At 39.0% G+C, this 24,841-nt stretch overlaps 1 protein-coding gene and 2 long non-coding RNA genes across 6 annotated transcripts; 2 read left to right on the top strand and 1 right to left on the bottom strand.

Moving 5' to 3' along the window:
• The first annotated feature begins 348 nt into the window (after positions 1 to 348).
• On the top strand, positions 349 to 9,636 carry LOC131800061 (uncharacterized). Its single transcript, XR_009341435.2, has 3 exons — positions 349 to 440; positions 716 to 772; positions 6,377 to 9,636. It is a non-coding gene; the product is annotated as an uncharacterized lncRNA (long non-coding RNA).
• Positions 9,637 to 12,531: 2,895 nt separating this feature from the next.
• Positions 12,532 to 20,208, top strand: LOC131800182 (uncharacterized). 2 transcript variants are annotated; one of them, XM_066169633.1, is made up of 6 exons: positions 12,532 to 13,286; positions 13,334 to 13,421; positions 15,533 to 15,793; positions 16,235 to 16,466; positions 18,294 to 18,506; positions 20,100 to 20,208. In XM_066169633.1, exons 2-5 carry the CDS (start codon positions 13,347 to 13,349, stop codon positions 18,338 to 18,340), a joined length of 615 nt encoding a protein of 204 aa, XP_066025730.1. In that variant the 5' UTR covers positions 12,532 to 13,286; positions 13,334 to 13,346; the 3' UTR covers positions 18,341 to 18,506; positions 20,100 to 20,208. The 2 variants fall into 2 exon arrangements, with proteins under 2 accessions (XP_066025730.1, XP_066025727.1); XM_066169630.1 differs by having other exon boundaries at positions 12,532 to 13,421.
• LOC136282264 (uncharacterized) lies at positions 18,500 to 24,132 on the bottom strand. 3 transcript variants are annotated; one of them, XR_010718166.1, is made up of 4 exons: positions 23,967 to 24,132; positions 23,623 to 23,719; positions 21,528 to 21,570; positions 18,500 to 20,814 (listed from the first exon to the last, which is right to left on the bottom strand). It is a non-coding gene; the product is annotated as an uncharacterized lncRNA (long non-coding RNA). The 3 variants fall into 3 exon arrangements; XR_010718165.1 differs by having other exon boundaries at positions 21,516 to 21,570; XR_010718164.1 differs by lacking the exon at positions 18,500 to 20,814 and having other exon boundaries at positions 21,241 to 21,570.
• Between the last annotated feature and the right edge of the window lie 709 nt (positions 24,133 to 24,841).

The following is a 24,841-nucleotide window of genomic DNA, read 5'->3' on the forward strand; positions in this document are numbered from 1 at the left end:
ATTCAAAGGTGATAAGGCAAAATTTCTTTGAAAAATGGCCGTGCCTTATAACCGGAAAAATACGGTATTTTAGCGTAGCGGTAGCGTTGCGTCAAATGGCTCAGCGTAATTTCGAATGGTACAGCGTACACACAAACGGTGTAGTGTTATGTCGAATAGCTTTGCAGAGCATCACACGCTCTAGCTCAACGTCAAATTGCTTAGCAGTACATGAAATATTTCGATGTTGTGGCAAATCGTCGAGCTTGCTCGTGGCGTGAAGTAAAGGCTATCTCGCCGAAACCACCAAAAGTACCAACCGCAAATGGAACAGCGATCTACTGGAGGCATGACGTCATCGAGTGTAAAGATTGGAGCTTAACCACCACATGGTGTGGTCGCTGTGCTTAAAAGGCTTCACTTCGCCTTGCCGTAAAGCAGAGCCAATACGTAACTTTTCGGTAAGTTTTTCCTCTTTTTTCCCTGCTGATATCCACATTTATTCGTTATCGTTCATGAAAGCGTTGATTGAAATAGCAACAAGACTGAATTCTACCACGGTTTTCCGGCCTCCCGATTTACCGCAGTTTGCACGCGTCTGTTAGCCTGAATGTTTATAGTATTAAGCAGTATTATGACGTGCATTAAATGTCGCTTGTCGAGCTCTCTGCTCTTTTCTGACTCGCACTCAATTTTCAATGAGAGTTTAACTTCAACGACTCTTTCAAAATTACAGGAGTACGTGAGAAGTTGGATTTTGTGTGTGCCTTTGTGTGCAGAGTTGGACGCCATGGTAAGAAAACTGACATCCTTGACCTGTTTTGACATTTTTCAATCGAGTGATATTGAAGAAATGTAAAATGGTTTCCGTGTTTACATAGCCTGATGTAAACACGCGGGAGGTTGGGAGAACACGAGATAAGCGTAGGAAACCACGACGCGAAGCGGAGTGGTTTCCAGTTTATCGATTGTTCTCCCAACCTCCCATTTTACACCTTTTGGTATGTGCGCTGTGCCATTCGACATTGTGCTAAGGCATTTCACGCAACGCTACACCGTAGGCTGTACCATTCGACATTACGTTGAGCCATTTTACGCAAGCTACACCGTTTGTGCACTGTATTGCAAATGAGTGCTTAGCTATTCGCAATTGAGCTAGTCCATTTCACAATTTCATGTTCCAACTCGACATAGGCAACTAGACCGTTTATCATTTGGCTAAATTATTCATCTTTAGGGTGCTCTGTTTCACGAAGGAAAACTAAACCGTCTATAATTTGGCCATGCCATTCCTCTATAAGCTATGCTATCCTGCAGCCGATCCTTAGACCAGCTTTGTATTTGCTGATCTATTTGACATCCTTGTATTTTTGGTGGTGACGGCCGCCTATAATTTCTCAGTCGGCAGTCTACATTTTGTATTCGGTCTGCAGTCTGCATTTTTTACTAGAAGGTATCCGTGGCACCAATACAGTTTACTTTTGGTTATAGTTATTCGCACAAAAGACACAATCTACCACAAAATACCGGTGTGTGAGTTAATTCGACATTTTCGTTCTTTTCCGCGTTAATACTCTTCTTTACTTTTGTAAAAATGTAGATACATTTACAATGTTTCAAGTAATCCACCCACCCCAAAATATAACTTTTGCATGCATAGTAAGCCTATGTTTGTTTATTGTGAGACGTAAAGAAAATAAATAAAACTTGATTGTTTTCTCGAAAATGTTAATCTGCAATTAGCTTTTTCTTATCTGATTGTGGCGTAAAAGATCCCCTGTCACGTGTTTAGAATTAACAATATTGAATGCGCGGCGACAGTAGCAGCTGGGTACCATCGTAAAGGTGTTTCACTCAAATAAACAACTTTCCAGCAGACTTAATTGAATCCATTTAATATCAAAAAGACCGTTGAAACTACATCAGTGTAGTAACTCAAGCATTTTTCACCATAAAGTAGCGAAGAACTTGATAAGTTGAGATCACACAATAAAACATAAAAAAGCCAACTACAAATTTCCTTCTCTAACTTTTTGTTTTGAAACCGTTAAGGGTTTCATACACATGGAAAACCTCAATACGAAAAAAAAATCTACGTATATCAACGTGCTAGGATTCCTTCTTCTTTACCAGCCTAATTCAGTAGTGCCAGACCCAAGGCAGAGGTAACGATCATCAGGATTACACTGGAAGAATATACAGACCCCGCGTTACAGTAGTCGGAGTCACAGCAGCCGACTGCGCATTTCCCGTCTTTAAACGCGTCACAAGCCTTTTTTATTTCTTCACAGGTGCTGCTACAAAAGTTATCCACAATGGTTACGGTATGGTTGTCTTTTTTGACCCAGGTCCTTATGCATTCACCGTCTGAGCAGTCTACCGACATGTTGGCTTTATTTGCTTCCAGTTTGCTCTTGCTACATTTCTCTTCGGATCCCGAACAAGAGTAGCACTTGAGGCTGTAAGCTGAAATAAAGGAAATTAAGAAACTAAAATTTCAATGTGTTGCATATCCGCTCGCCAATTTTTGCCATACATATTTCGAAGTTTTTTCACACTCCATATATCGAAGCTTGTCAAATTCATTTTATTCTGCCAAAGAATTAAGTTCAACAGTATTGGAAATTAAACATGTGCCGAACTGAATTCGTGCTCAGATATATGCCGTATTCCGTGCTTTTAAGTGCGTGCATGACTGAGTCCGTTAGCGTCTATTGTGTATTTATAAAAACACTAGCGTAATTTATGCAATAGAATCGGAATAAGACACATTTTTCTCATCTCTTCTTTAAGAGTGGTGGAATACAATAGCAGCTACATAGATAACCCCGATTAATTCATGATATTGCTAGTTGTACAGGTGTTCCCTTACCAGAGCCTTCATTATTGTGAAAGTGAAAGTACACTAAGGACTTGTAATATTCAAGCGACGAAGTATTCTTTTTGTTGAAAGGAGAATCGATTTGAGCAAAGTTGTTTGTATGTCGCGATTTCCTCGTGCTCGAACCGAAGAGGATTCAGAAGTATTGATGGATACGTTTTTGGTGTGGTAAAGGTTCTGCACGAACTTTATGCCTCCTATGACGAGAGGAAGCAAACCGGAGAAAACAGGCAAATGCTCCTTCTCAAACGAAATAACACGGGATAAATGATACTTGGAAAGTTTCTTTTATTTGTTTCCCATTCTGCACGAACAAGGAAAATTTTAACGAAGGCTTTGAAACGTGATTTGACCAAACAGAACAAATCTAGGCTACAATAGAGAAAGGATTTCCTGGGCTTAGCAGGATTTCCACAAAGATTCCGTGTCACTCAATAAGAGCTGGCAGTATTATCAGAGGCAGTATTATGAAGCAAAATCGATAACACGAGAAACGAAATTGGAATAAACTCCACACATTAACATCACAAGCAGACGGAGAGGTTGGTATTCAGCTTAACGTTACACACAAACAACGCACACAGCTCAATCAAAGAGTTAACTTGTGCCTTAGCAAAGGGAAAGAAGGATGAGCCCGAGTGGACGTCACGGAAGGCCAGTGGCTCGAGGGAACAAAATTATTTCAGTTCAGTTTCGACGTGGCCAACATAAACGAATTCATAGCTTGTAAGGAGCTTGAAAGCGAAAGAAGGGTATGTCGACAGGAGAGATTGCTCGGACGGAACAGGTGGCGTTACTGTTCTCTTATTTCACGGTTGAACTTCACAATAACAAACAGAATAAACTTACCAGTTGCAAGAACTGCACAGAAGACAAAGATGCTCAGCACATGACCCTTCATTCTGCGTATCTCAGTGACTTTACGAACGTTGCAGCTTCCTCTAACAAAATCAGCGCCCTTCACAAACACCCTGTGTAATAGGGCGTTTTTATAACAGGGCCCTACCAATAAGATTACCAGTTTAAAATAGAGCGCCAATCAGGACACTCACTCGCAACTGTAAAATGTAAAAAATCTAATAGCAACAAACTGATTGCTTAATTAACGAAATGTGGTTCGTCAAGTATAACCCGGTCGTTATATGCTAATGATAGAAACAATTCAGAACAAATGAATAAATGTTCAAAATTCGAATAAATTGTGAACATTTATTCGGTCATTAAAAATAATGCAGACTAATAAGAACGATTGTGGCTGCTTTTTTAAAAGGCGAATTCAATGGCCGCTTTTTAAGAGACAAAATCAGCAAAAAGGCGAGCATAATCACCAGCACTACACGTATGAGTGCACCTTCAGGACCTTTAGCCTCCACAGTCCAATGCATTCTCACGTGAATCACTTGTGTAAGCTCAAACTGGTCACGAGGATAGGAATAAAAGTTCAACAACATATCTATCTTTATGACGGCTCTGAGTATGAAGGAGAAATGTCACTACCACACACGATTTTAGACCTCTGGTGCCTTCCGTTTGCGATTAGTGTTCGAGCTAAAATACCCCTACAATCCAACGGCAGAATAATACAATACAATACAATATTTATTTTGCCATATACGACATTTACAGATGGAAAAAAAAAAAATGAAGAAAATTGATGACAGAAAATAAATGGCGAGAAAACCTGAAAGAAACCACGAGGCTTATAACAAGTCAGGCTTTTTCACTTAAAATAACTAATCTTATGTTAGAATTACGATATGGACTTATGGTAATTAACTTTGACCGCGCACACGTACACACACGCACACGCACACACATATTAAGTAAGTTAGTTAAAAATTACTGCCTTACAGAAGTTAATACCTAGAGAGAAGAAATTCCTTAAGCTTTCTTTTAAAAGAAGCGGAGGAGGGAGAACTAGTTATGTCAGAATTAAGCGAATTATAAAAGTTTGGAACTTGAAAGTAAATTGAAAACTTCCTGGTGTTCGTTCTGCACAGTGGCAAACGGAAGGACTGAGCATTCCTAGTATTATAATTGTGGATTTGACTATTCAGTAAAAAAAAGTTATTGAATTTGGAAGGGAGTGTAGAGTTCTCGAATGAAAACATAAAAGTACCTAATTGAAACGAATGGATATCATGAAATTTTAAGAGTTTAAGTTCCTTAAAAATAGGGCCAGTATGGGCAATGTATGTAGAATTGCTTACTATTCTTAACGCACGTTTCTAAGGTTACAATTCTTTGAAGGTTTGACTTATAGGTACCAGCCCAAGCTAAATTGCAATAATACAAATATGGAATGATCATAGAATTGTATAAAGTACGAAGGGAGTGAGTAGAGAGAAAAAACCTAGATTTATGAATAATACCTATAGATTTGGATAATTTATTTGCTGTTAAGGATATATGCGATTTCCAGGTCAAATTGTCATCTAATAAAACACCCAAAAACATGGTCTCAGAAACACGAAGAATAGGCTGCTCATTTATGAAAGCTTGAAATTCAAAGGATTGCTTCTTTTGCCAAGGCTTGAATACCATAAAATTAGTCTTGGCTAAATTCAAGGAGAGCCGTTTGCTGCAAACCAGGTTGACAATTTGTTTAATTCTCTATTTAATGTGTTAATTAGGTAAACAGGATCATTATGGGAGATAAATAAGTTTTTATCATCAGCAAACAAGATTGCATCAAGCAGGGAAGCATTGTTCAAATCATTAACATACAGGATAAAAAATAAGGGACCAAGAATAGAACCTTGAGGCACCCCACAGGGAATCCCCTGTGGGGCAGATCTAACGTTATTAAATTCGACAAATCACTCAATAATCACTCTACACAGCTGTTGTTCAGGTTTTCCAATCTTTACCTTACTCCTGCAACATAGGAGTCCATTCTTCCTCTTAAATTGCTTTATTTCTTAATCCAGTCACGGTGATAAAATCTGAGAGTTAGAAATTGTCGAAATTATTTCACGCGACTTTGTTTTACTTTAATTGCAAACACTATTTTTGGCACACCAATTAAAGAATTCCAATATCACTTTGATTGAACGATGTCAAAACACGTCAAGGATGTCATGAATTGCCTCTGCTTTACGGCAAGGCGAGAGACTCTCTAACACAGCGACCACACAATGTGGTGGTTTCGCGCCAATCTTTACATTCGATGACGTCATGCCTCCAGTAGATCGCTGTTCCATTTGCGGTTTGTATTTTAGGTGGTTTCGGCGAGATAGCCTGCCTTGTTATTACAAACAGTCATCCTTTTAGTTTAAACACTCTAACAAGGCCACTACTAAACAGTGACTATTGTTACATCCTTTTCCTTATTAAAAAAAAAACAACAAAAAAACAAGATAAACAAAAAAAAAACAAAACAAAACAAACGACGTAAGTGAGTTCAACTGTTCAAAGTTTGTGGAACGTAGAAAGCTTACATCCCAGTAACATAATCCCTTAAATAAGTTGGCTTCTTAACAACTCTGACTGATCGCGTCGTTGGGCCTCCCACAGGTAACCCACTAGGCTTAGCAAGTGGCTCCGGTTGCCGAGATGCCATCGCACGCCCATTGGTCGTATCCACTCGACCACTGGGTACGGTTGTCCGCTTACACGGCGCGGAGAGCTCATGACCTGTCTGTGCTTGTTCAGGTAAGGATGTCGACTGTTGATCCGATTGCTCAACGCCTTCTTCAGCCACCAAAGCAGGTCTTGAATTCCTGCAGGCCTCCTTTGTTTTCCTCAGGTGACGGCGATTTCGACGATATCTGGCTCCATCTTCGGTAACCACCTCGAAGGACCGAGTTCCAACACACCTTTCAACCTTTGCTTTCACCGCTTCTTTACTCGGATTTCCAGGCGGCACGAGTTGCAATGTATCTCCACTTCTAACTGCTCTCAGATCCTTAGCCCCCCTTTTTTAAGCAAGGAATTGTCGTTCTTTCTTGGCGAGAAGTTTCTGATAGATCTTGGGCCCGACAACTGGCCTGAGAAGCTTAGGAATGATGGGTAGTTGTGCTCTTGTGCGCCTTGACATCAATCGCTGCACTGGACTGGTGCCCAATCCCTGACTAGGCGTGTTTCTGTATTCGAGGAGAGCGAGGTATGGATCTGTTCTGGCTTTTCTTGACTTCCTCATTTTTAGCGGAGTTAACAGCTGCTTCTACCTTTCCGTGGCTTTGCGGATAAGCTGGCGAACTTACATGCACAAAGTTCCACTGGCGACTGAATTCCTTAAATTCAGTTGAGGTAGACTGAGGACCGTTGTCAAATACACACGGCTCCAGGGTTCCATTCCTTGCAAAGTGCGACTTTAACTTCTGTACTACCGCCCCCGAAGTAGTTTTGTCAAGGGAATCGATTTCCCAGAAAGAAGAATAGTAATCAACACAAATGAGACAGTTTCGACCCCTGTAAGTGAACAAGTCAACTCCAACTTTCGCCCATGGCCGGTCGGGCACTTCATGAGGAATGAGAGTCTCCTTAGGCTGCTTCCGGTCAAACGCCCTGCAGACATCACACATTTCAATAAACTGCTTGATTTCAGCGCTCATTCCTGGCCAGTATATACTTTCTCTAGCGAGCAAAAGGGCGCTTACAACTCCACTATGAGCATAATGCAGACGATACAACATGTCTCGACGCAGCGACTTTGGGACCACTACTGTTTCTCCTCTAATGACAATGCCATCGCAGACGCTCAACTCATCACGAACGTCAAAGAAGGGCAACACCAGGTGAGATAGCTCTCCTTTAGTTTCAGGCCAACCAGCCTTGATGACTTTAATCAGTTCTAGAAGGCTGTTATCCTTCTGCGTGTGGTCTGGAATTTCTTGAAGCGTACTCGGCTTCAAACGGATGTGTGCTGCGTCATGTTGATACTCTCAATCTTTAAAGCGACATCCTGGCTCCCATCGTAGGGCTAATAAGCCCAACTAGGGTGTCGGCCAGATCCATGGTGGAGCCCTTCTTGGGGCCAAGGCTGACGTTGTACAACTGGACTCGCATGAGCATGCGCTGAAGCCTCTTCGGAGTTCGATGCAGTGGCTTCTTGAAAATAACTTCCAGAGGCTTGTGGTCTGATTCCACAAACACTTCTTTTACCGTAAGTGTAAGTATGAAACCTTTCCAAATCGTAAACAACAGCCAAAAGCTCCTTCTCAATCCGGGCGTACCAAGACTCTGCATCGGTTAGCGCACGGCTCGCACAGGCAATCGGCTGACCCTTCTGAAGTAGGATGGCACCCAGTCCTTAATCTGATGCATCGCACTGTAAGGTGAGGCTCTCTGTTGAGTCGAAAAATTTGAGGACAGGTGCCTTTGTGACCAGCAGCTTCACTTGTCGGACAGCACTGTCATGTATGTCAGTCCAGAACCACTCTACATCTGGTGAACTGAGCTTACGGAGTGGCTCCAATGCATCACTTAGTCGAGGCAAGAACTTGCTCAGATAATTTGTGAATCCAATAAATCTTCGTACACTGGCCACGTCAGTTGGCGTGGGCATTTCCAACACCGCCTTAACTTTTGCGGGATCTGCTTGAAGACCCTTCTCTGATATCACATGACCCATAAATGGGACTTCTTTGCGTTGCAGATTCACCTTGTCCTGGTTCAACTTAATGTTCTACTCCCGGCACCTCCGCATTGGAGTGGAAATTGTTGTCATGATCTGTCAGTGCTTCTTCCACTGCAGACCCCTCGCCAAAACTCAAGATATCATCATGAATGGTTAATACATCCGTCAGGCCGTCAAGTGCGTGGTTAAGCCTTCGTTGAAACTCCTCCGGGGTCGAACAAAGACCAAAGGGCAGGCGACGCCAGCAAAATCTTCTAAAGGGAGAATTGAATGTTGTTAAGCGTGAACTGTCATCGTCAAGTTCAACGTTCCAGAAACAGTTCATTGCGTCCATAGTGGAGAACACTTTAGCCCTGGAAAGCTCAGGTAGAATGTCTTCAACTGTCGAGGTTGGGTAGTGGCTCCTCCTAAGAACTTTGTTGAGGTCCTTGGGGTCCAAGCAAACACAGAAGAAATTCTGTCCATTAGGTTTTTGCACGATAACGAGGCTCGAAACCCAAGGGGTAGGCTCTATGACTTTTTCTATGATCCAGAGACTCTGCAACCGTTCCAACTCTCGTTTCAGCTTTCCCTTGAGCGCGACCGGTACTCGTCTGGGAGGATGGACCACTGGCATAGCATTCTCTTCAATTTTCAGCTTGTACTGCCCCTTCAATTTTCCAGCGCCTTGAAACACATCTGGGTACTCCTTTAAGACCTCTTCCATCGAAAGGGGACCCTGACTACCGCGCTGAACCTCAGTATTGACGGTCCTAATATTTTGGTGTTGCACCCTGACCAAATCCATCTGCTGCATCGCTGGATTTCCTAAAATCGGTGTTGACTGGTCATCGTCCACAACAACAAATTCGATCTGATACGTTTTGGAATTCTTGGGGTTAAATACAGCTACAGTGCACGTTCCAAGAGGTTTCATGATTGTGTTGTTATACATTGTGAGTAATTTCCGCGTGGGAAACAGTTCGGCTAAGAAACTTTGCGGGAATCAAATTGCATGTTGCGCCACTATCCTGTTGAAACTTAACTAGTGTGTTTTCGACGATAATTGTAGCAAACAAATTTTTAGCATATTCCAGATCGCTTGCTACATGAACCCTAACTACTTAACTTTCATCCACCGAGTGGAGCGTGAGGCAGTATTCATCGATCTCGCTTTCACTTTCTGATTCCACGACGTTCACTCTCGTTTTAGAAAGGCATTGAGAAGCGAAATGATTCATTCTTCCACAAACCGAACACCTCTTCCCGAACGCTGGGCAACTTTTCTTGGCAGCACGATGTTTTCCACCTCAGAATTTGCATCTCTCGCGTTCCGATCATCATTTTCCCGCCTTTTGGTCGCAGACTTGTCATGGCTTTTGTTAGCTGACACCTTGCCGCGCTTCGTTTGGTCCTTCAATAAGTTTACTGCTTCGCCCTCTTCCAAAGTTTTGGTCCGTGTTTTCGACAACTCGGCTGCTCTACAAATGCTGAGGGATCTTTGTAAATCAAGATCTGGGATCTTAAGAAGTTCTTCTCGAAGGTGCCGGTCCTGGATTCCACAAATGATCCGGTCTCTCACTAGCGAATCTTTAAGATCACCGAAGTTACAGGTCGCGGCCAACAGTTTCAAATCTGTAACGAACTTTTCTTGTGATTCACCCGGGTCCTGAGTACGGGAGAAAAACTTGAACCCCACAACAGTTTCATTTTTTCTGGGTTTACAATGCCTGTCGAACACTTCTAACACCTACGTTAAGGTTCTTTCCTGGCGGGAATTTCGAAGGCCATCGAATCATAAATTTCTCTTCCTTGATTGCCGATTAAATACAGAAATAACTTTACTTTCGTTGCTTCGTCTCTGCCGTTCATTGCCAGATCCATGTACAATTCTAATTCTTGCTTCCATCTTTTCCAACTGTCAGCCAAGTTTGTCGCATCGAAGTCTAACTGAGCGGGAGGTTTAAGCTGTGTAATCCTGTCAGTCGTTCCCGCATTTGCACTTGCCTGTTGTCTATCATGAGTTTCAAAATAAATTTAACTAATTCAAAAGGTGTAAAATAGGACCTGAAAAAAAATTTCAGGTCCTATTTTCAACTATTAGTTCAGTAATGGTCTTAGCTGCAAGGATCTCTTAAATTCCTTTCTTCACCGCACTGCACATATCAAACTTTGGGTTGGGATTTTGCTAACAATGGCACGATTTTTTTTATCCTTTTATGGGCATTGTCATTGTTGACAGCTTTGAGGCTCTTTTGTTATAAGAACAAAGGTTTGAAAGAACCGACGCGTATCCGATTTCCGAGCGCGAGATTCAAAAACTTCGTTAATGACCTGAATGTGACAAAATCTTTCTTTCTCGGGGTGGGCTTAGGGAGAAGTTGTCTTGAGCAACGGCAAACTTGCCGGGGGACGGAAGGGTAAATTTGTTACATGGAGAGCGGGCTGTTGGCTGTGTAAAGTTCTCTCCTTTTTTCCCGCAAATAAACGCAGAATTTCGAGGTAGAGAAAGGACGACAGTTTGTATCTTAAAATACGAATGGAATATGCCACTCAACTATCGTAAAAGAAATCGAAACTGAAGCGAAGGTACAAGTATTTTTAAGTATTTTTGCTGGCCTGTTGTAATGCGCGCCAAACAAGTTGCGAGAAAGCTGTCTGTCTCAAGCGAAGAATTAAAAAGCGTCATAACCAATTTTATTGTTTTTTTAGAGGGCACGGTAACGAATCTTGCAATCTGATTGGTTCTTTACCCGGTCAGTATTTTCCTATCTCTGCCCACGGGCCACGGTAACACTTTCGTGAGTCGCCGAGTACATCCCAACTTTCGTTGTCATTTTTCATAAATATACCTCGTTTTCCGGCTGGGCAGTATTTTTAAGCAAACACGTCGGTCACTACCTCAAGCCGATAAATAACTTATGAATCCTCCCTTTTCTCTCTATCAAATCACTTTGGTTGACAGAAAAATATTGGTTTCAGAATGAATTTGTATAAACAATAGTGTCATTACGTTGGTTGACAAGCGGCCTAAAAACCGTCTGCAATTAATTTTAATCGTTCACAAAAAGTACCCAGAAAGTTGAAACGTGAGGTATTTGGTTACAGTTAAACTGAACGATGGAACTTTCATTCATTTAATATCTGAATTTTCTCGAGCAATTTGTTCATAGTAAAAAAAAAAGCGAGCGAAGTTTTAATTTAAGTTCTACAACAAATATACGCTCCTGGTGAGTCTTTCCAATTCCGTTCAATTTGGACATTTGTACCTTAAATTGCGCAACAGAAATTGAAGGAATTTAGAAAAGGCTGCATTAAATTCCCTTGTGTCTCGTTGGAGTGTGCCGTTCGAATTTAGTTTTTGTGAAGGAAAGATCAGAGTTAAACACGCCATTACAGCAAACAAACGAGCAAACCCTCACAACTTCAAAATAAAAAATTGAATTTATTCACAATTACTTTCCTCGCCGTTTACTTAATGAACAGAGGTAAATCTTCGTACATGAATGAATGGTCGATGAGAGTAAATAATACTTTCCGTTAGATCATTAACTGATTTTTAAGAAAACATTGTCGTGACAGTCCTTGCCAAACTAGTTCTGTTGGTTTTCAAATGTTCCTACGCTTTTTTTTTCTTGCGCGCTCTCTAATTGACAGGTGTCAGATTGTGACAGATACTTGTAAAAATAATGTTTCAAAGTTTGTTTGGAAGCCTTTTAAATCACTTTTATCGTTACGGAAATGAAAATGTTTCGCTGAGGCATCTCTCTTAAATTTGCATCACCTCTATTTTAATTACCATTTACTCAATCAAAAATTGTTCAGTTTATGGAAGATCTTGCCGTATTTACGGCCATAAGTCATTCGGGTTCTCTCGGAAAGAATTTCGTCAAGTTTAAAAACAATAAATATGTTATTTACCAGCTAAGGGTCGGTCCGTATGGTGAAAAACTGTGACCTCGGTCTTGAAAATGCTGCCCTCGGCCTTCGGCCTCGGGCAGTATTTTCAAGACCTCGGTCACAGTTTTTCACCATACGGACCTCCCAGCCGGCAAATAACATATATATATTTGAAATATCTACTGTTAGAGCGGTTTATTGTCATAATAAAACCCCTTTCAGTGCATCAAGACCTTGAAAGTATTCAAAGCTTTTTAAACGCTTTCATAGTATTGTGTATTGTCTTATGGGCTTTGTCGCGAATTTGATCGTCAACAAACCATTAATTGATGACTTTTTTTCTTTCCGTGAAGAAGCGCGCTTGCTTGAAGAAGCGGCTGGGCAGCCTTCAAAGGTTCTAATATAGACTTTTATTCAGATTGTTGTGGGAATCACTGTGCGAATTGCCTATGTATACAATTAAACAAACTTTGTTTCCGTCCCGAAACATCTTTGAAAGCGTCTTTGAAATTCGCGCTCAGTTGACATCAATTGTTCTCTTGTTTTCATGAATGCCCTTATTATGCTAATGACGGGTTTTAAAACTGACGCGCGTGCCACTTGCAATTGACAACAATCATTTCGCTCTCGTCATTGGAAAAGAGTTATCTGAAAATAGTCATCGGAAAAGATCGGTTTAAAGTTGTTTAAAGTCTTAAAATGTTTTCGAAGTTCAAAGTAGGCAAGCCGCAAGCAAACGTCCTCTACAAACGTGGCCCAAGGCATTTCGAGGTAGAGCAGTCTGTCCTCTCTTTGCCCCTTCTTGAGGCGTACGACCAACGCATTCGCCATTTGCACGAAATCGTCAGTGACCAGGAGATGGAATTGGCAGAAAGAAGGGCAGAAGTTTTTCAGCTTCGCCAGGAACTCCAGCTTCTAAGAAATGAGCTTGTCCAAAGTCGCCTAGCAGTGGACCCTGTAAAGAACGCTCTGAAGTTTAACGTTAGCCGAAAAAACTATTGGGACGTAGATAAGTCTTCGCGGTCTATGAAGAGGAAAAAAATCAGAGAGTACCTCCGAAATGCCACAGAGATTTTACCAGCGGAATTCAAACCGATTGAGGTACGTATCATTACGAATTTTTCGTTATCACTAAGTTTTTAGGGGTGGTGAATGGTCTTTGAAGGTCTCGCAAAAATTTGGTCAAATTTTGCGGGTCTCGCAATGTATTTTTTTCGGCGGTTCTGAACGTCTCGCAGTCTCATATCTTTAAGCTTACATGATCATGCTGGGGACAAAATCGCAAATCAAAGGTTGAAAACAGTCTCGTTCTAAGAGAAAAACGTTGCATTCACCATTCGTCACCCCTAGTTTCACATTGGTCAATCTTTTTATTAAGACCTGATGCGTCTAATGGCTCAACGAGAACGGATGATAAATCTTTTCATTAACAATGTTTATTCAGTGTCATAAGCAATCTGTGTGTGATAGCGCTGAAATATTATAAGCCAGTCGAAAAATTTACTTTTTATTTTTCTGAAATATAAACTCTTCATTGAACATGCATAGTGTAGGCAGGTGCTAAGTACCTTTAGGGACTTACCAGGGCTTACTGCAAATAGATATCGACTTTTGGTTATTTTAAGGCAAAATTTATTTTAGCTGTAATCCAAGCCTTGAATTGCTCATTTTTTTTTTTTTGCTCATCGCAAAAAAATTTTTGGACGTGACGTATGTAGTGTGCCCACGGTATGACTTTTAGAAGAAACCGCTGAAAACATGGCGGCATCTCGGTACACGACAAGCGACTAAATACAGGAATGGCTCCGACCTGTGATTGGATGATAAAAATAGTAAAAGTTAATAACTTATATCTTAACTCCTTGCTCGTGAGTATGGTTAACCGCGTGTCTCGAAGCGGAACAATGAAATATCAATGTAAAAACACCGATGAGTATGGTTAACCGCGTTTCTCGGATGAAATATCAATGTGAGAACACCGATGAGTCAATCAAGAAATGGCTAAATTCATTTAGTCAGCTCACGCGGACAACCAGAGTACTAGAGCCATTCCTGTATTTCACTGCTGACAGGAATAGCTCCGACTCAAACGTTTAATAACTTTTTTTCAATGATTTTCTAATAATTTTTTAAACAGTTTTTGAAAAAAAATTTAAAACTAAACTTGTGAGCAGCGCTGTGCAAACAGTAGTTTTAAACAGATGAAGAGCCCGATTAATGGATTTGTCCTTCATGTGAACAATAACCTAGAAAATCAGTTTTCCACGAAAAAAGACTCCCTCGATTGTGGCTAAGCCATATTTCTCCAGCAGAGCATACTGTAAATTAAAAACATCGGGCGCAGCGTCACGCAACATCGCGTGATTTTCCAAACGTGAGATGCAGTTGCTGCATTATTTTAAAACTTAGGAACTTTATGGCCCTGTAGTAATAAAAGAGGACTTCATTTGCAAACACTGTAGACTTCAACATAAGAAGAATCTAATAAATTGCTTTTTCAGTTTTTATCTCGGTGTATGAATTATTTAGCCAGAACGAAAAAAAAAAATAATATACGCATGAGTTGGAGCCATTCCTGTTTGCGGTGAAATACATGAATGGCTCCAGTCTCTGGTCGTCCGCCTAAACTGACTAAATGAGTTTTGTCAGCGGAGCTTGTCAGCGGATGACTTTTTCATCGCCGGAATATCGCTGAACGACCTCGCTGAACAAGCTAGACTCTGCCTTCTCTTGATTATGTAAGTAGCCATTTCTTGATTGACTCATCGGTGTTCTCACATTGATATTTCATTCGAGACACGCGGTTAACCATACTCACGAGCAAGGAGTTAAGATATAAGTTATCACCCTTACTATTTTTATCATCCAATCACAGGTCGGAGCCATTCCTGTATTTAGTCGCTAGTCGGTACACGTACTGACAACAAAACGGCGCTGTATATTTCTAACTGGATAGTTAAAAACTTCGGAAAAAACACTTGGATTCCTGCTCGCCACCACTTATTTCTTCTTGAGGACCTAAGATACTGCTTGTTTAAACTTAATAATTTCATTTATTTTGTGATTTTTGTGTTGATTATATAACGTAAACTTATTCCAGCGCGATGACGTCTCCGTTTTCTTCCAACCCTGCAACCCAGTAACCAAAAAAAATTAGAGACGTCTGTACAAACAGGCTTCGCCTTTAGATGTTCTGTTCTTTTTGCGCACAGATTAAATTTGACGTAAGCGACCGGGAACTGGTGATCCCACTTTCCGACGGCCAACATGACCACGAAGACGAGGGTTACTCTCACGAGGTTGTCCAAAGGATTTTGGCGGCGAAGGATGAGGGGCTTGTGAGCGATAAAGCCTACCATGAACTGAGGATGGCGCTCCCCGAAAGTGTCCGAAGTCACGTCCCGCCACTGTCAACAATATTGCAGGAAAGGAGGACACAAAATAAGGAAATCGAAGTAATTCCAATTCCAGAGGTAGATTATTTTGTTGGTAAACTTATATTACACTCGAGGCAGTTATAGCTTTTTAACGTACGATGGAGGTGGCTCCCCACAGTAAGTTTAACAGGATGACAAGCGGAAGCCATATAATTTCTTATGCATAAGGGTTTGTATTCCTGGCATTCACGCTGATTTATCAACAACAATCCAAGATTTTTTATTTTGATCATTTGTGTGTGTCAAAGGTGCTATGGCAACAAGCATTGACTTTCAGTGAGGGCAAAAAGCTTTGCTGAAAGTGAAAAACATTCAGTCAGCACATTTGCCAAAGAAAACAATTTTAAACCATATTTAACTAAGCCTATGTTTAATCTTTGGTGGGTATGAGATTAGTCTCTTATGATGTTGTAACAATTTTTTCTGATTGTGTCAAATACTTATTAATTACTTTTTTGGGGTTTTGAATTAATGCAGGCCAAGCAAGGTGATGGTGCCCGTAGAAGTGTTTGCGATGTTCTGGAATATTTAATCACTATACCCGAAGTCAAAGAGGCCATCAAGAAAGATGGTTCTAAAATTAAGCTCCGATTTGCGGCGGATGGGAGGCGAACCAGCAAAAGAATCGGCACCGTGATGGCAGTTTTTAACATCTTGTGTGAGAACAAAGCAACGTATGAATACCAGTATACCCTGGCATTGTACAATGGTAAGTGCATAGATCTTAATGTCTACACTGTTTCATTTTTCATAAAACTATAATAAAATGAAAAATGATATATTACATGTACATATTAGATGGAAAGCTCCGAGCATCCTTTTTGGGCAGTGTGTGAAGTCTTAAAATAACTGTGACTTTTTTTTTAACTGGTATTCCGCAGCATAAAAGGGCAGAAAAACACCGAAGCTCCTTTCTTCATAATTTTTCATGCTAAACTTGCCATTTTAAATCAAAACTAAAAGGGTTACATTTGCGTCAACATGGGCCAACAAGTACTGTAAAAATTGTTCATCTTTACTAAACCTACTCAGGGATATTTGAGAAAACAATGTTTTTTGCTGGTCAAAATCTCACCTCTCCCAAAAGTAAAAAGTATTTGAAATACATGAATTTCATATATCTAAAAACATTATTCATCACTTGGATGATTTATTTGGACCCAACACATTTACCAGCTCCCAGTTGGCTTGTTAGCTCAGTTGGTAGAGTGCTGCACCAGTATCGTAGGGGTCATGGGTTCAAATCCCGTATGGGCCTGAATTTTTTTCAGGTCCAATTTTCAACTACTAGTTCAGTAGTGTTTTTTAGCTGTGAGGATCTCTTAAATTCATGAGTCATTTTGCATCACAGTAAAAACTTTTATGATCATGGAATCCAAGAGTCCTTTGAGGTTAGAAAGCAAATCTGTGATATGAGTACATTGCATTAATTGGGCAATTTGCATTTAACATAATTGACTGCTGCTTCATGAGAAAATCCATATTAATGTAGAGACTTACTAAAACTGAGTTTGAATAATAAATTTCATGATCATTAAGTTATAAACATATACATGTATGTATATCTCTTGGTAAAAAATTTTGTATAGCATACCTTTTATTGAGCCAAAGTTTTAAGCCTCTAAAATTACTCCTTTTCTTAAAACCTTCACATTCAAGGTATTGAGAATTTCTTTGAATTAATTTGGACCTCAGGGTATTTAAATTGCCTCAAATTCAATTCCCAGAAATTCCCAAGAATTCCACCCTTCTTAAATTATAGGTAGTTTGCATAGGTGATAATTCATAGGAATTCCTAGGAATTCCAAGTCCTCACTGAACTAGAGTCTTCCTTTCCCAGAAATACCCAAATTCCAAGCTTTTAAAATCAGAGCTTATTTGCATAGTTGGGAATTTTTGAGAATTCCTAGGGAATTCCTAGGAATTCCTAGAAAACTGGGAATTCAGTTAGCAAGGGTTATTTGCATAATTGGGAATTTTTGAGAATTCCTAGGAATTAGGAATTCCCAGAAAACTGGGAATTCAGTTCACAAGGGCAGGGGGGGGGAGGGGTGGTATTTTGTTCCTTGCCCTGCCAGCTTTTTTTCCGTCTGCAATCCTTTTTCTTTTTTACCCAATATGAGGGAGAGCCAGGCCCCCCCATAGATCTGCCACTGCTCAATCAGGCTCTCAAAAAGCCTCACCTAGGAATTTCAAAAATTAAAAAAAAAGTAAATTAATAAGAAAAGAAAAATAAAATTCACATCACTTGGATCGTGACAAACCTCTTGGGAAATTTCTCTTAACATTTTTTTATCTACAGTGTGCTTTTTATTGCTAGTATTTTGCATCTTTCCATCTACAACTTTAATTGTAAAAAAGAAACATGATTTAAATGTGGCCAAATTAACTTTTATACTGCAGTATTTTTTGGCGAATTTATCTGTAGAATTTTAATAATGTACTTATTCAATTATTTTTCACAGTTGATCAAACTTTTGATAAAGTTCAACAGAGACCACGCAGTTTATCTGACATTCAAATTAATTTCTTTCAGAAACCTTGGACCACCTCCCAAGAAAAGCGCTTGCACATTTTGGCTGAAGCAGAGAAATCACGAAACAAGCGGGCTGAAAAAAAATTGGTGAACATGCTAGCTTATCAATCTTTTGAAGCCAATTCCAGTCTGAGTCGAGTCTGTTCACTGGTGAGAAAGGCAAAGGGACAGATGGTGATGAAAGTTCATCTGTGACAAGCAGTACCCCTGAAGGTTAGTTTTTCCTACTACCAAGACTAAATAATTACCGGCTGTTAATCTCTATTGGTCTATATTTACAGAACTTGCCCGTATTTAATAATAATAATTTAACTCTTTTATTGCGTGCTTTCCACGAAATGATCAAGCGCGCATTACATGATTTCTATCTATAGCTGCAATTTACTACAGGGTATCTAACTGATAATTATTTAAAATATACTATGATAAATTAAAATATACAACATATGTTAAGATACTAGTAATTATCATGAAAAAAATTAATAAAAAGCTTCCCTAATTTAATACAGGGTATCTAACTAACAATTATTTAAAACATACTATGATAAAATTAAAATATACAATAGATGTTAAGATACTAGTAATTTTGGTGATAAAAATTAATAAAAAGCTTCCTTAGAAAGGTGTGTTTTCAAATGGCACTTACTCCTTCTTGTTAAGCTCTGTAGTTAAGTTCTACATGTAGAACTCTGACACTATTGCTCTCTAGAACCTAAACTTTTTTTCATCCAAACAATAACCACAATTATCATAATATAGCAGAAATGTACGATAGAATAACAAAATCCACCCTAAAAAACAATTTAAAAAGCAACTAGGTTACAGGTTCAACAGGTAAAAGCCTTGGACAATGATCACTCCCAAAACACAAAAAAAAGCTCGAATAAGTCTTGGGTTGAACTACTAGGTAAAACTGAAAATAAATCAATCCCCTTCCCTACCTGTGTAGTGCTTAGGAAAAAAAAATGCAAACAATAAATCTCCTTAGTACTTAATGTACATTGTACAGTATACAACGCATGTTAGGTAAATGTAAAAATCATTGTTATACAGGTCATACTAATGGTTACCAGTCCTTTCATACCCAGTGTATGTTCATTTCATACCGACTTGTTTCATACCCAGCTAGGCTGATTGGTTCCCAGCCAATTAAGTTGTTTTGTACCCAAACTAATTGTCAGAATATGCTTTACCTGTTAAGTATATTTAAAGTAAAGTCAGTTTGCATAAATAAGTGTTTTTACATGACATCCATTTTTAAACGTGACCTCCAAAGGGAGAAAAACAAATACACAATTTAGTTGTTTCTGCTTAGAAGGTCAAAAGTATACAACAGAATTTTGTCTATCTCTAACTCCCTTGACTCTACTGAATTGTCGTACGCAATCAACATCTGCTCACATACTTGTGTGTGAGGTATTTTGAATGAATGCATGTTGGGACTGGTACGAATCAATCTGTGGTTTGGGTACAAAACGACTCAAATTTAGTACAAATTGTCTGAATTTGGGTATGAAACAATTTGATACCATACTAAAATGCACATTAACATCTCTTAATTATTGAGCACTGTTTTTTAGGACTTATGACAGATTTTTTCAAACCATTACAAAAAGACCCCTATGCGACCAACCTAACTGAGCAAAATATGATAAGAAAAATAAAGGACTGAACAGCTTCTTGACTAACTTATACTTGACTTATTTTAGTGTCTCACAAAAAGGGATCCCACAATATGGCAAAAGGAAATAATAAAAATTACATAGGTTTACATGACATTATTACCATAAAATCTGTTTTATATAGAGTTGGAATGACTTTGAAGGTGCTCTCAAGGGATCCTATTCAGAATACCTACAGCATGAAGGAATTGCCTTGTTAAAATTTCTAATGTATGTCCTCATGGTCAAATATGGTAAGGACTAGTAAGAGCTATCTTATACATGTACAAAGAAATTCTACATAAGTAGTCAATAATTAACACTGTGACAGTTCAAATACTGTAACTGTCACTTTAACTGCACCAAAACACTTAGAAAGATTGATTTACTGGGCCTACCTTTGTAAAATTTGTGTGCTGACAACATACATGTGTGCTATGACAAGGTGAAAGTGCAGACATTTCCCAGTAAAAATGCCCAGTATGTTGAGGACATTTCTTATTCAGTTGGGAAGGTCAAAAAATGATGCTGATAAACATTTAGTTTTGAAAAGGTGCAAATGTGCATGCCCTTCAAAAAATGATTGTTTCCCAGCATCCATACACTCTACTGCAGTCAGTGCACCTAGGACCACATCACAATGCCCCAAGGGTTAAATTGGGACTTATAAATGGTACAGTACAAAGAGCTTGTTAACCAAGTTAGGTCACCAAATCTCCCAATACTGCTTTAACCTGATGCTAAATTTATGTTGTCGTCCTTAAAAAATATTTAGAAGAAAAGGAATCTGCATCTGTCTACCGCCATAACTTCATAAGACTCTCAGTGTGGTTTGGATCTCCCAATGAAGGAATGCAAGGCTGCCCAAAGAAGGTAAAAGAAAGGAGTTACAAATGCCAATAATATTAATAAGAGTAACACAAAAATACATATTAAATACTGTTCCTTCAACACAATATAATGACTACAGAATTTACCTACATACAACCAGTACATCTCCACTGATTGTAATTTTTCAGTTTTACACTGCAGTATAATTACTTTGTGAGGACCCGAGAGCTTGACTTGTGACTGTTATGTTATGACTACATTTTTTTAGCTACAGATAACTACACTCTAATCGCATGTTACCATTGCATATTAATTAACTTATTCTTGATAGTATATCAACTACAGAAATGATGACCATGATGACAATTAAAACATTTCATTTACAGGTACAATAATCCTATAACCACTATCATGAGCAGCATTGCAGAAGGAAAAATTGTTATGATGGTGTGTGCATGTAATTAATGTTGATTATATGCTTAAAAAAAACGGAAAAGATTTATGGATCAATAGAGGAATAAAAACACATTTTATTTACTTTTCAAGGAAAATACCAAACTTTTAAAAGTTCCACAGTACAGTGTAATTGTTACAATTGCTCTCTACAAAAATTTGAACTTTGCCCTGCCAGAATGCTGTTTAACTTCACAAAGTACATGTGATGCCTCTTTTTAAAAAAAGCTCAAAGAGGAGTATGCCAACAGCACAACCAAAAGATCTGACACTTAACTAGAACTTTAACCTTTAGATGCTCCATCTGATGAAGAACTCAGTTTCTGTTGATGCTGATGGTAAAAGAACAAGGTAAATATAGTTAAGAGTTAATTTTACTGGTACCTTAAATTAGTTTAGGTTTGGATCACCAAACTTTTGCATGATTATGACCCCTCCCAACCCCCCCCTCCCCCCCCCCCAAAAAAAAGAAATTTTGGCCATTAGTCCAACAAAGGTGTCAAAGTCAGCAAGCACATCATGTGAACTAGAAATTGTAAAATCTTATTTGATGAAAATCACACAAACTGTTTCATCTTCCTCAGCTGGTTTGCTGGATATATGACAGAAGAGGCCTATAAGAAACTGCAGAGTGAAAAGAGGGGAGCCTTCTTGGTCCGATTCAAATGTTACGGTCAACCAGGCTTTTTGCTGACCAAAAAGTCCTGTTATGATCTGAGTATTGTTGACTTTCCAATCGGGGCAAGTAACATTAAAAATGTTAGGCTTTCTTCATGCTGAAAACATGACTTCAGTAAATTCTTTTGAAAATCTTCACTTCTCATAATTTTTAGCACTACATTTTAAGCTCTGGATGAGGTCAGAGTGCTGTGTACTAAAATTATTATCTGACAAGATTACAGGGAAACCTGGTTTCATGCTGAGGGTAAACTGTATACAAGAGGGAACATTCCCTACAGGGAGAGTAAATGATCCAAGCCTATTGGTGTTGAAGAAAACGTGAACACATAGCATGAAGACCATTTCTAATCAATTTCAGGCATTGAAATTGTCGGGCTGAAGAAATTAAATGTATATGTAATTTGTTACTCTGTTTTTCTATTTCATTGGATTCTGATATGAACTTCAATATCATGGTAATGTTAGACCTATGACCTTTTTATTCTATGCAAGGATTTTGAAGGAACCCAACCCTAACAAAGTTTTAGCAAGGAGCCAGGTTCTAAATATATTAACTTTTCATTCCCAACTTGTCAGATCATATATAATTTTCAAAACTATACATTACTGTAGTTTCTTTGACATCTGAGAATTTATGTAATTTCTGATGTTTGAGTGACATGGGAACCAATATGTCAGAAATTTTTATTCTGATGGCATTTTGAAGCGGTTTGTGTGGCATAGTGGAAATTTGGATTATTTAAGCATTTCCCAGGAAAATTAAGTCATTCTTGGTCGGTAAGTCTTACATTTGACCACTTTCTTTTTAGTATTCCTAGTAATTTTGGTAGTAATTAATACTACAACCAGGTTAGTTTACCTGGTCCTTGGGGTATTGTGCTGCAGCATTTGATGAGGAATACATTTCCACTCATTTTTTGGCCACATCTAATGAGTGGTTTTTAGTGGTTTTTTTCATATCTGGTGCAGCACAGGTTCTTCATGTAGAACCCCTAGTTTTAGCCTATATATTATAACATTGTATCAGGATGTGAATACCAGAAGACTGACTGACTCATCCTAAATAAACTTTTCACAATGAATGTCTTGGGTGAGTGTAGTCAGAATGATTTCATATCAAGGTTAATCCTTATTAATCGCAATAATCTACATAATTTATACAAACTTCCTGCTTCAATTAATTTTGGGACAGTAGTGAATTTCTAAGAGTATTTTACACTCTGATCACCATAGTCAAAGGGTCAAAGCTGACCACAATATTTTATATAAAAGATATGTAATGCAATCACACACCTTGTTGTTCTCATGGTTTGGCCATTAATTTAACTATAATAGTTGTCGATAAAACTGTCTCTAGGTATATAATATAATGCAGTGATACACATTGTTATTCTCCTGGTTCTGCCATCAGTTTAATAGTTAATAACAATATACAGTAAGTTGATTAATTCCAGTTGATTGGTATCAATTGACAACAACTTTCAATGCTTAATGATGACATCAATGGGCTCACCCATACAATTGCTAGACATTGATTGGTTCTTGAATATCAATATCAATCAATTTAGTACTATTCATTGGTGTTGATTGATTGCGATTGTCACCAGTAATTTGTTTCATTGATTGGACACCCCAGTTGTTTTCAACTATGGCTAGGCAGGTTCTCTTAGGAGGGGTCAGGGTCGGGGGAAAGTTTACCCCACCTGTCTGAAGTCCTCACATCCATTTAAACATGTCTCATCTCAAGGAATTAGATGAGTGGTTCTTCGCCAAGTGATGTAGCCGTGTTTATGCACCGTGCTTTAGCAAAAAAAATAAATATCTTGATTAACTCAAAAATTTTGTAGGAAAAGAAGGAACTCTAAATAAACTAGCCCAGGAAATCCATCACGAGCGCGCGCACAGAATCTTAAGTTGTTGCGCGCTCAACAGTTCCACTATACAGTTGCACGAAGTAGCTCTTCCAGTTTGAGCCCAACTGCATGAGCTCCAGGAGTCTTAAATAGTATATTTTGCAACAAAATATATAATGAATTCTCTAACTTACCAAGACTTTTCCACGTCCACATTCCGAGCACTCTGCCTCACAAACTGACCAGCAACTAAGCAATAAAAGAGTAAACACTACCAACTAATCGTGTAGTAACGTCAGCCGCTGACCGCTCACGGGAACTCCATCATGCGCGTGACGAGCGAGTAATGACAACCTTCCCCCGAACTCTTTTCCCCGACTTAAGCACTCTATCTTTGTTTGACAATTTTTCGTTGATATACATCATTACTGACAGTCTAAAATTGACTTGCCATTGTTACTTGACCGCAGATCTTACGAGAGCTAACTGGTGTTCGCCAATTAACAGTTTTGTGAGGCTGACGAAAGTCGAGATATTTGTTAACGAGAATTCTTGTTATTAGATGCGATGAGATATTTGCATCTTGATGACTCGTAATTGTAACAAAGTGAGTCGTGTGTGTGTGTGTGTTCTGTTGAAGTACATTACGGTGGTGGGAGTGAAAGTAACTATAACTGCCCTGATTCATAATTCATGATTGCACTACCTTCCCCGGTTCATAATCCTCTTGAGAACATTAAACAACTGTAAACTGGAATAACAGTAAACAACAGTAAATTGGAATTCAGGGCCCGTCACCTGATAGATTGCAAGGAAGGTCTTTTTTTTTTTTTTCGCTCGAATGTTTTCCAACTTGACCTTTACACCCTAACATCAGTATGCACATTCTCCATACTGTTCTCTGTACATTTCCTATGGTACTGACGAGGAGAATCTGTCAATAAAATCAAGTTGGTGATCTTTTCTTTGATTCCGGCCCATGGCCTTGATATGATACTGAAAGGATCACTTCTGTGCCTAAAACTGAATTCTCTTCTTTTCTTTCTTTTACCGGCGAAATGAAGCGCAA

This window comes from Pocillopora verrucosa, chromosome 1, assembly GCF_036669915.1.
Source record: "Pocillopora verrucosa isolate sample1 chromosome 1, ASM3666991v2, whole genome shotgun sequence".
NCBI lineage: Eukaryota > Metazoa > Cnidaria > Anthozoa > Scleractinia > Pocilloporidae > Pocillopora > Pocillopora verrucosa.

What these genes read in the sequence shown, in the direction of transcription:
- LOC131800182 (XM_066169630.1), top strand. Translation starts at nt 13,020, where the DNA reads ATGTTTTCGAAGTTCAAAGTAGGCAAGCCGCAAGCAAACGTCCTCTAC. An exon ending in CGGAATTCAAACCGATTGAG is followed by an intron (nt 13,422 to 15,532) that starts GTACGTATCATT and finishes TTTTGCGCACAG; the next exon opens with ATTAAATTTGACGTAAGCGA. An exon ending in AAGTAATTCCAATTCCAGAG is followed by an intron (nt 15,794 to 16,234) that starts GTAGATTATTTT and finishes GAATTAATGCAG; the next exon opens with GCCAAGCAAGGTGATGGTGC.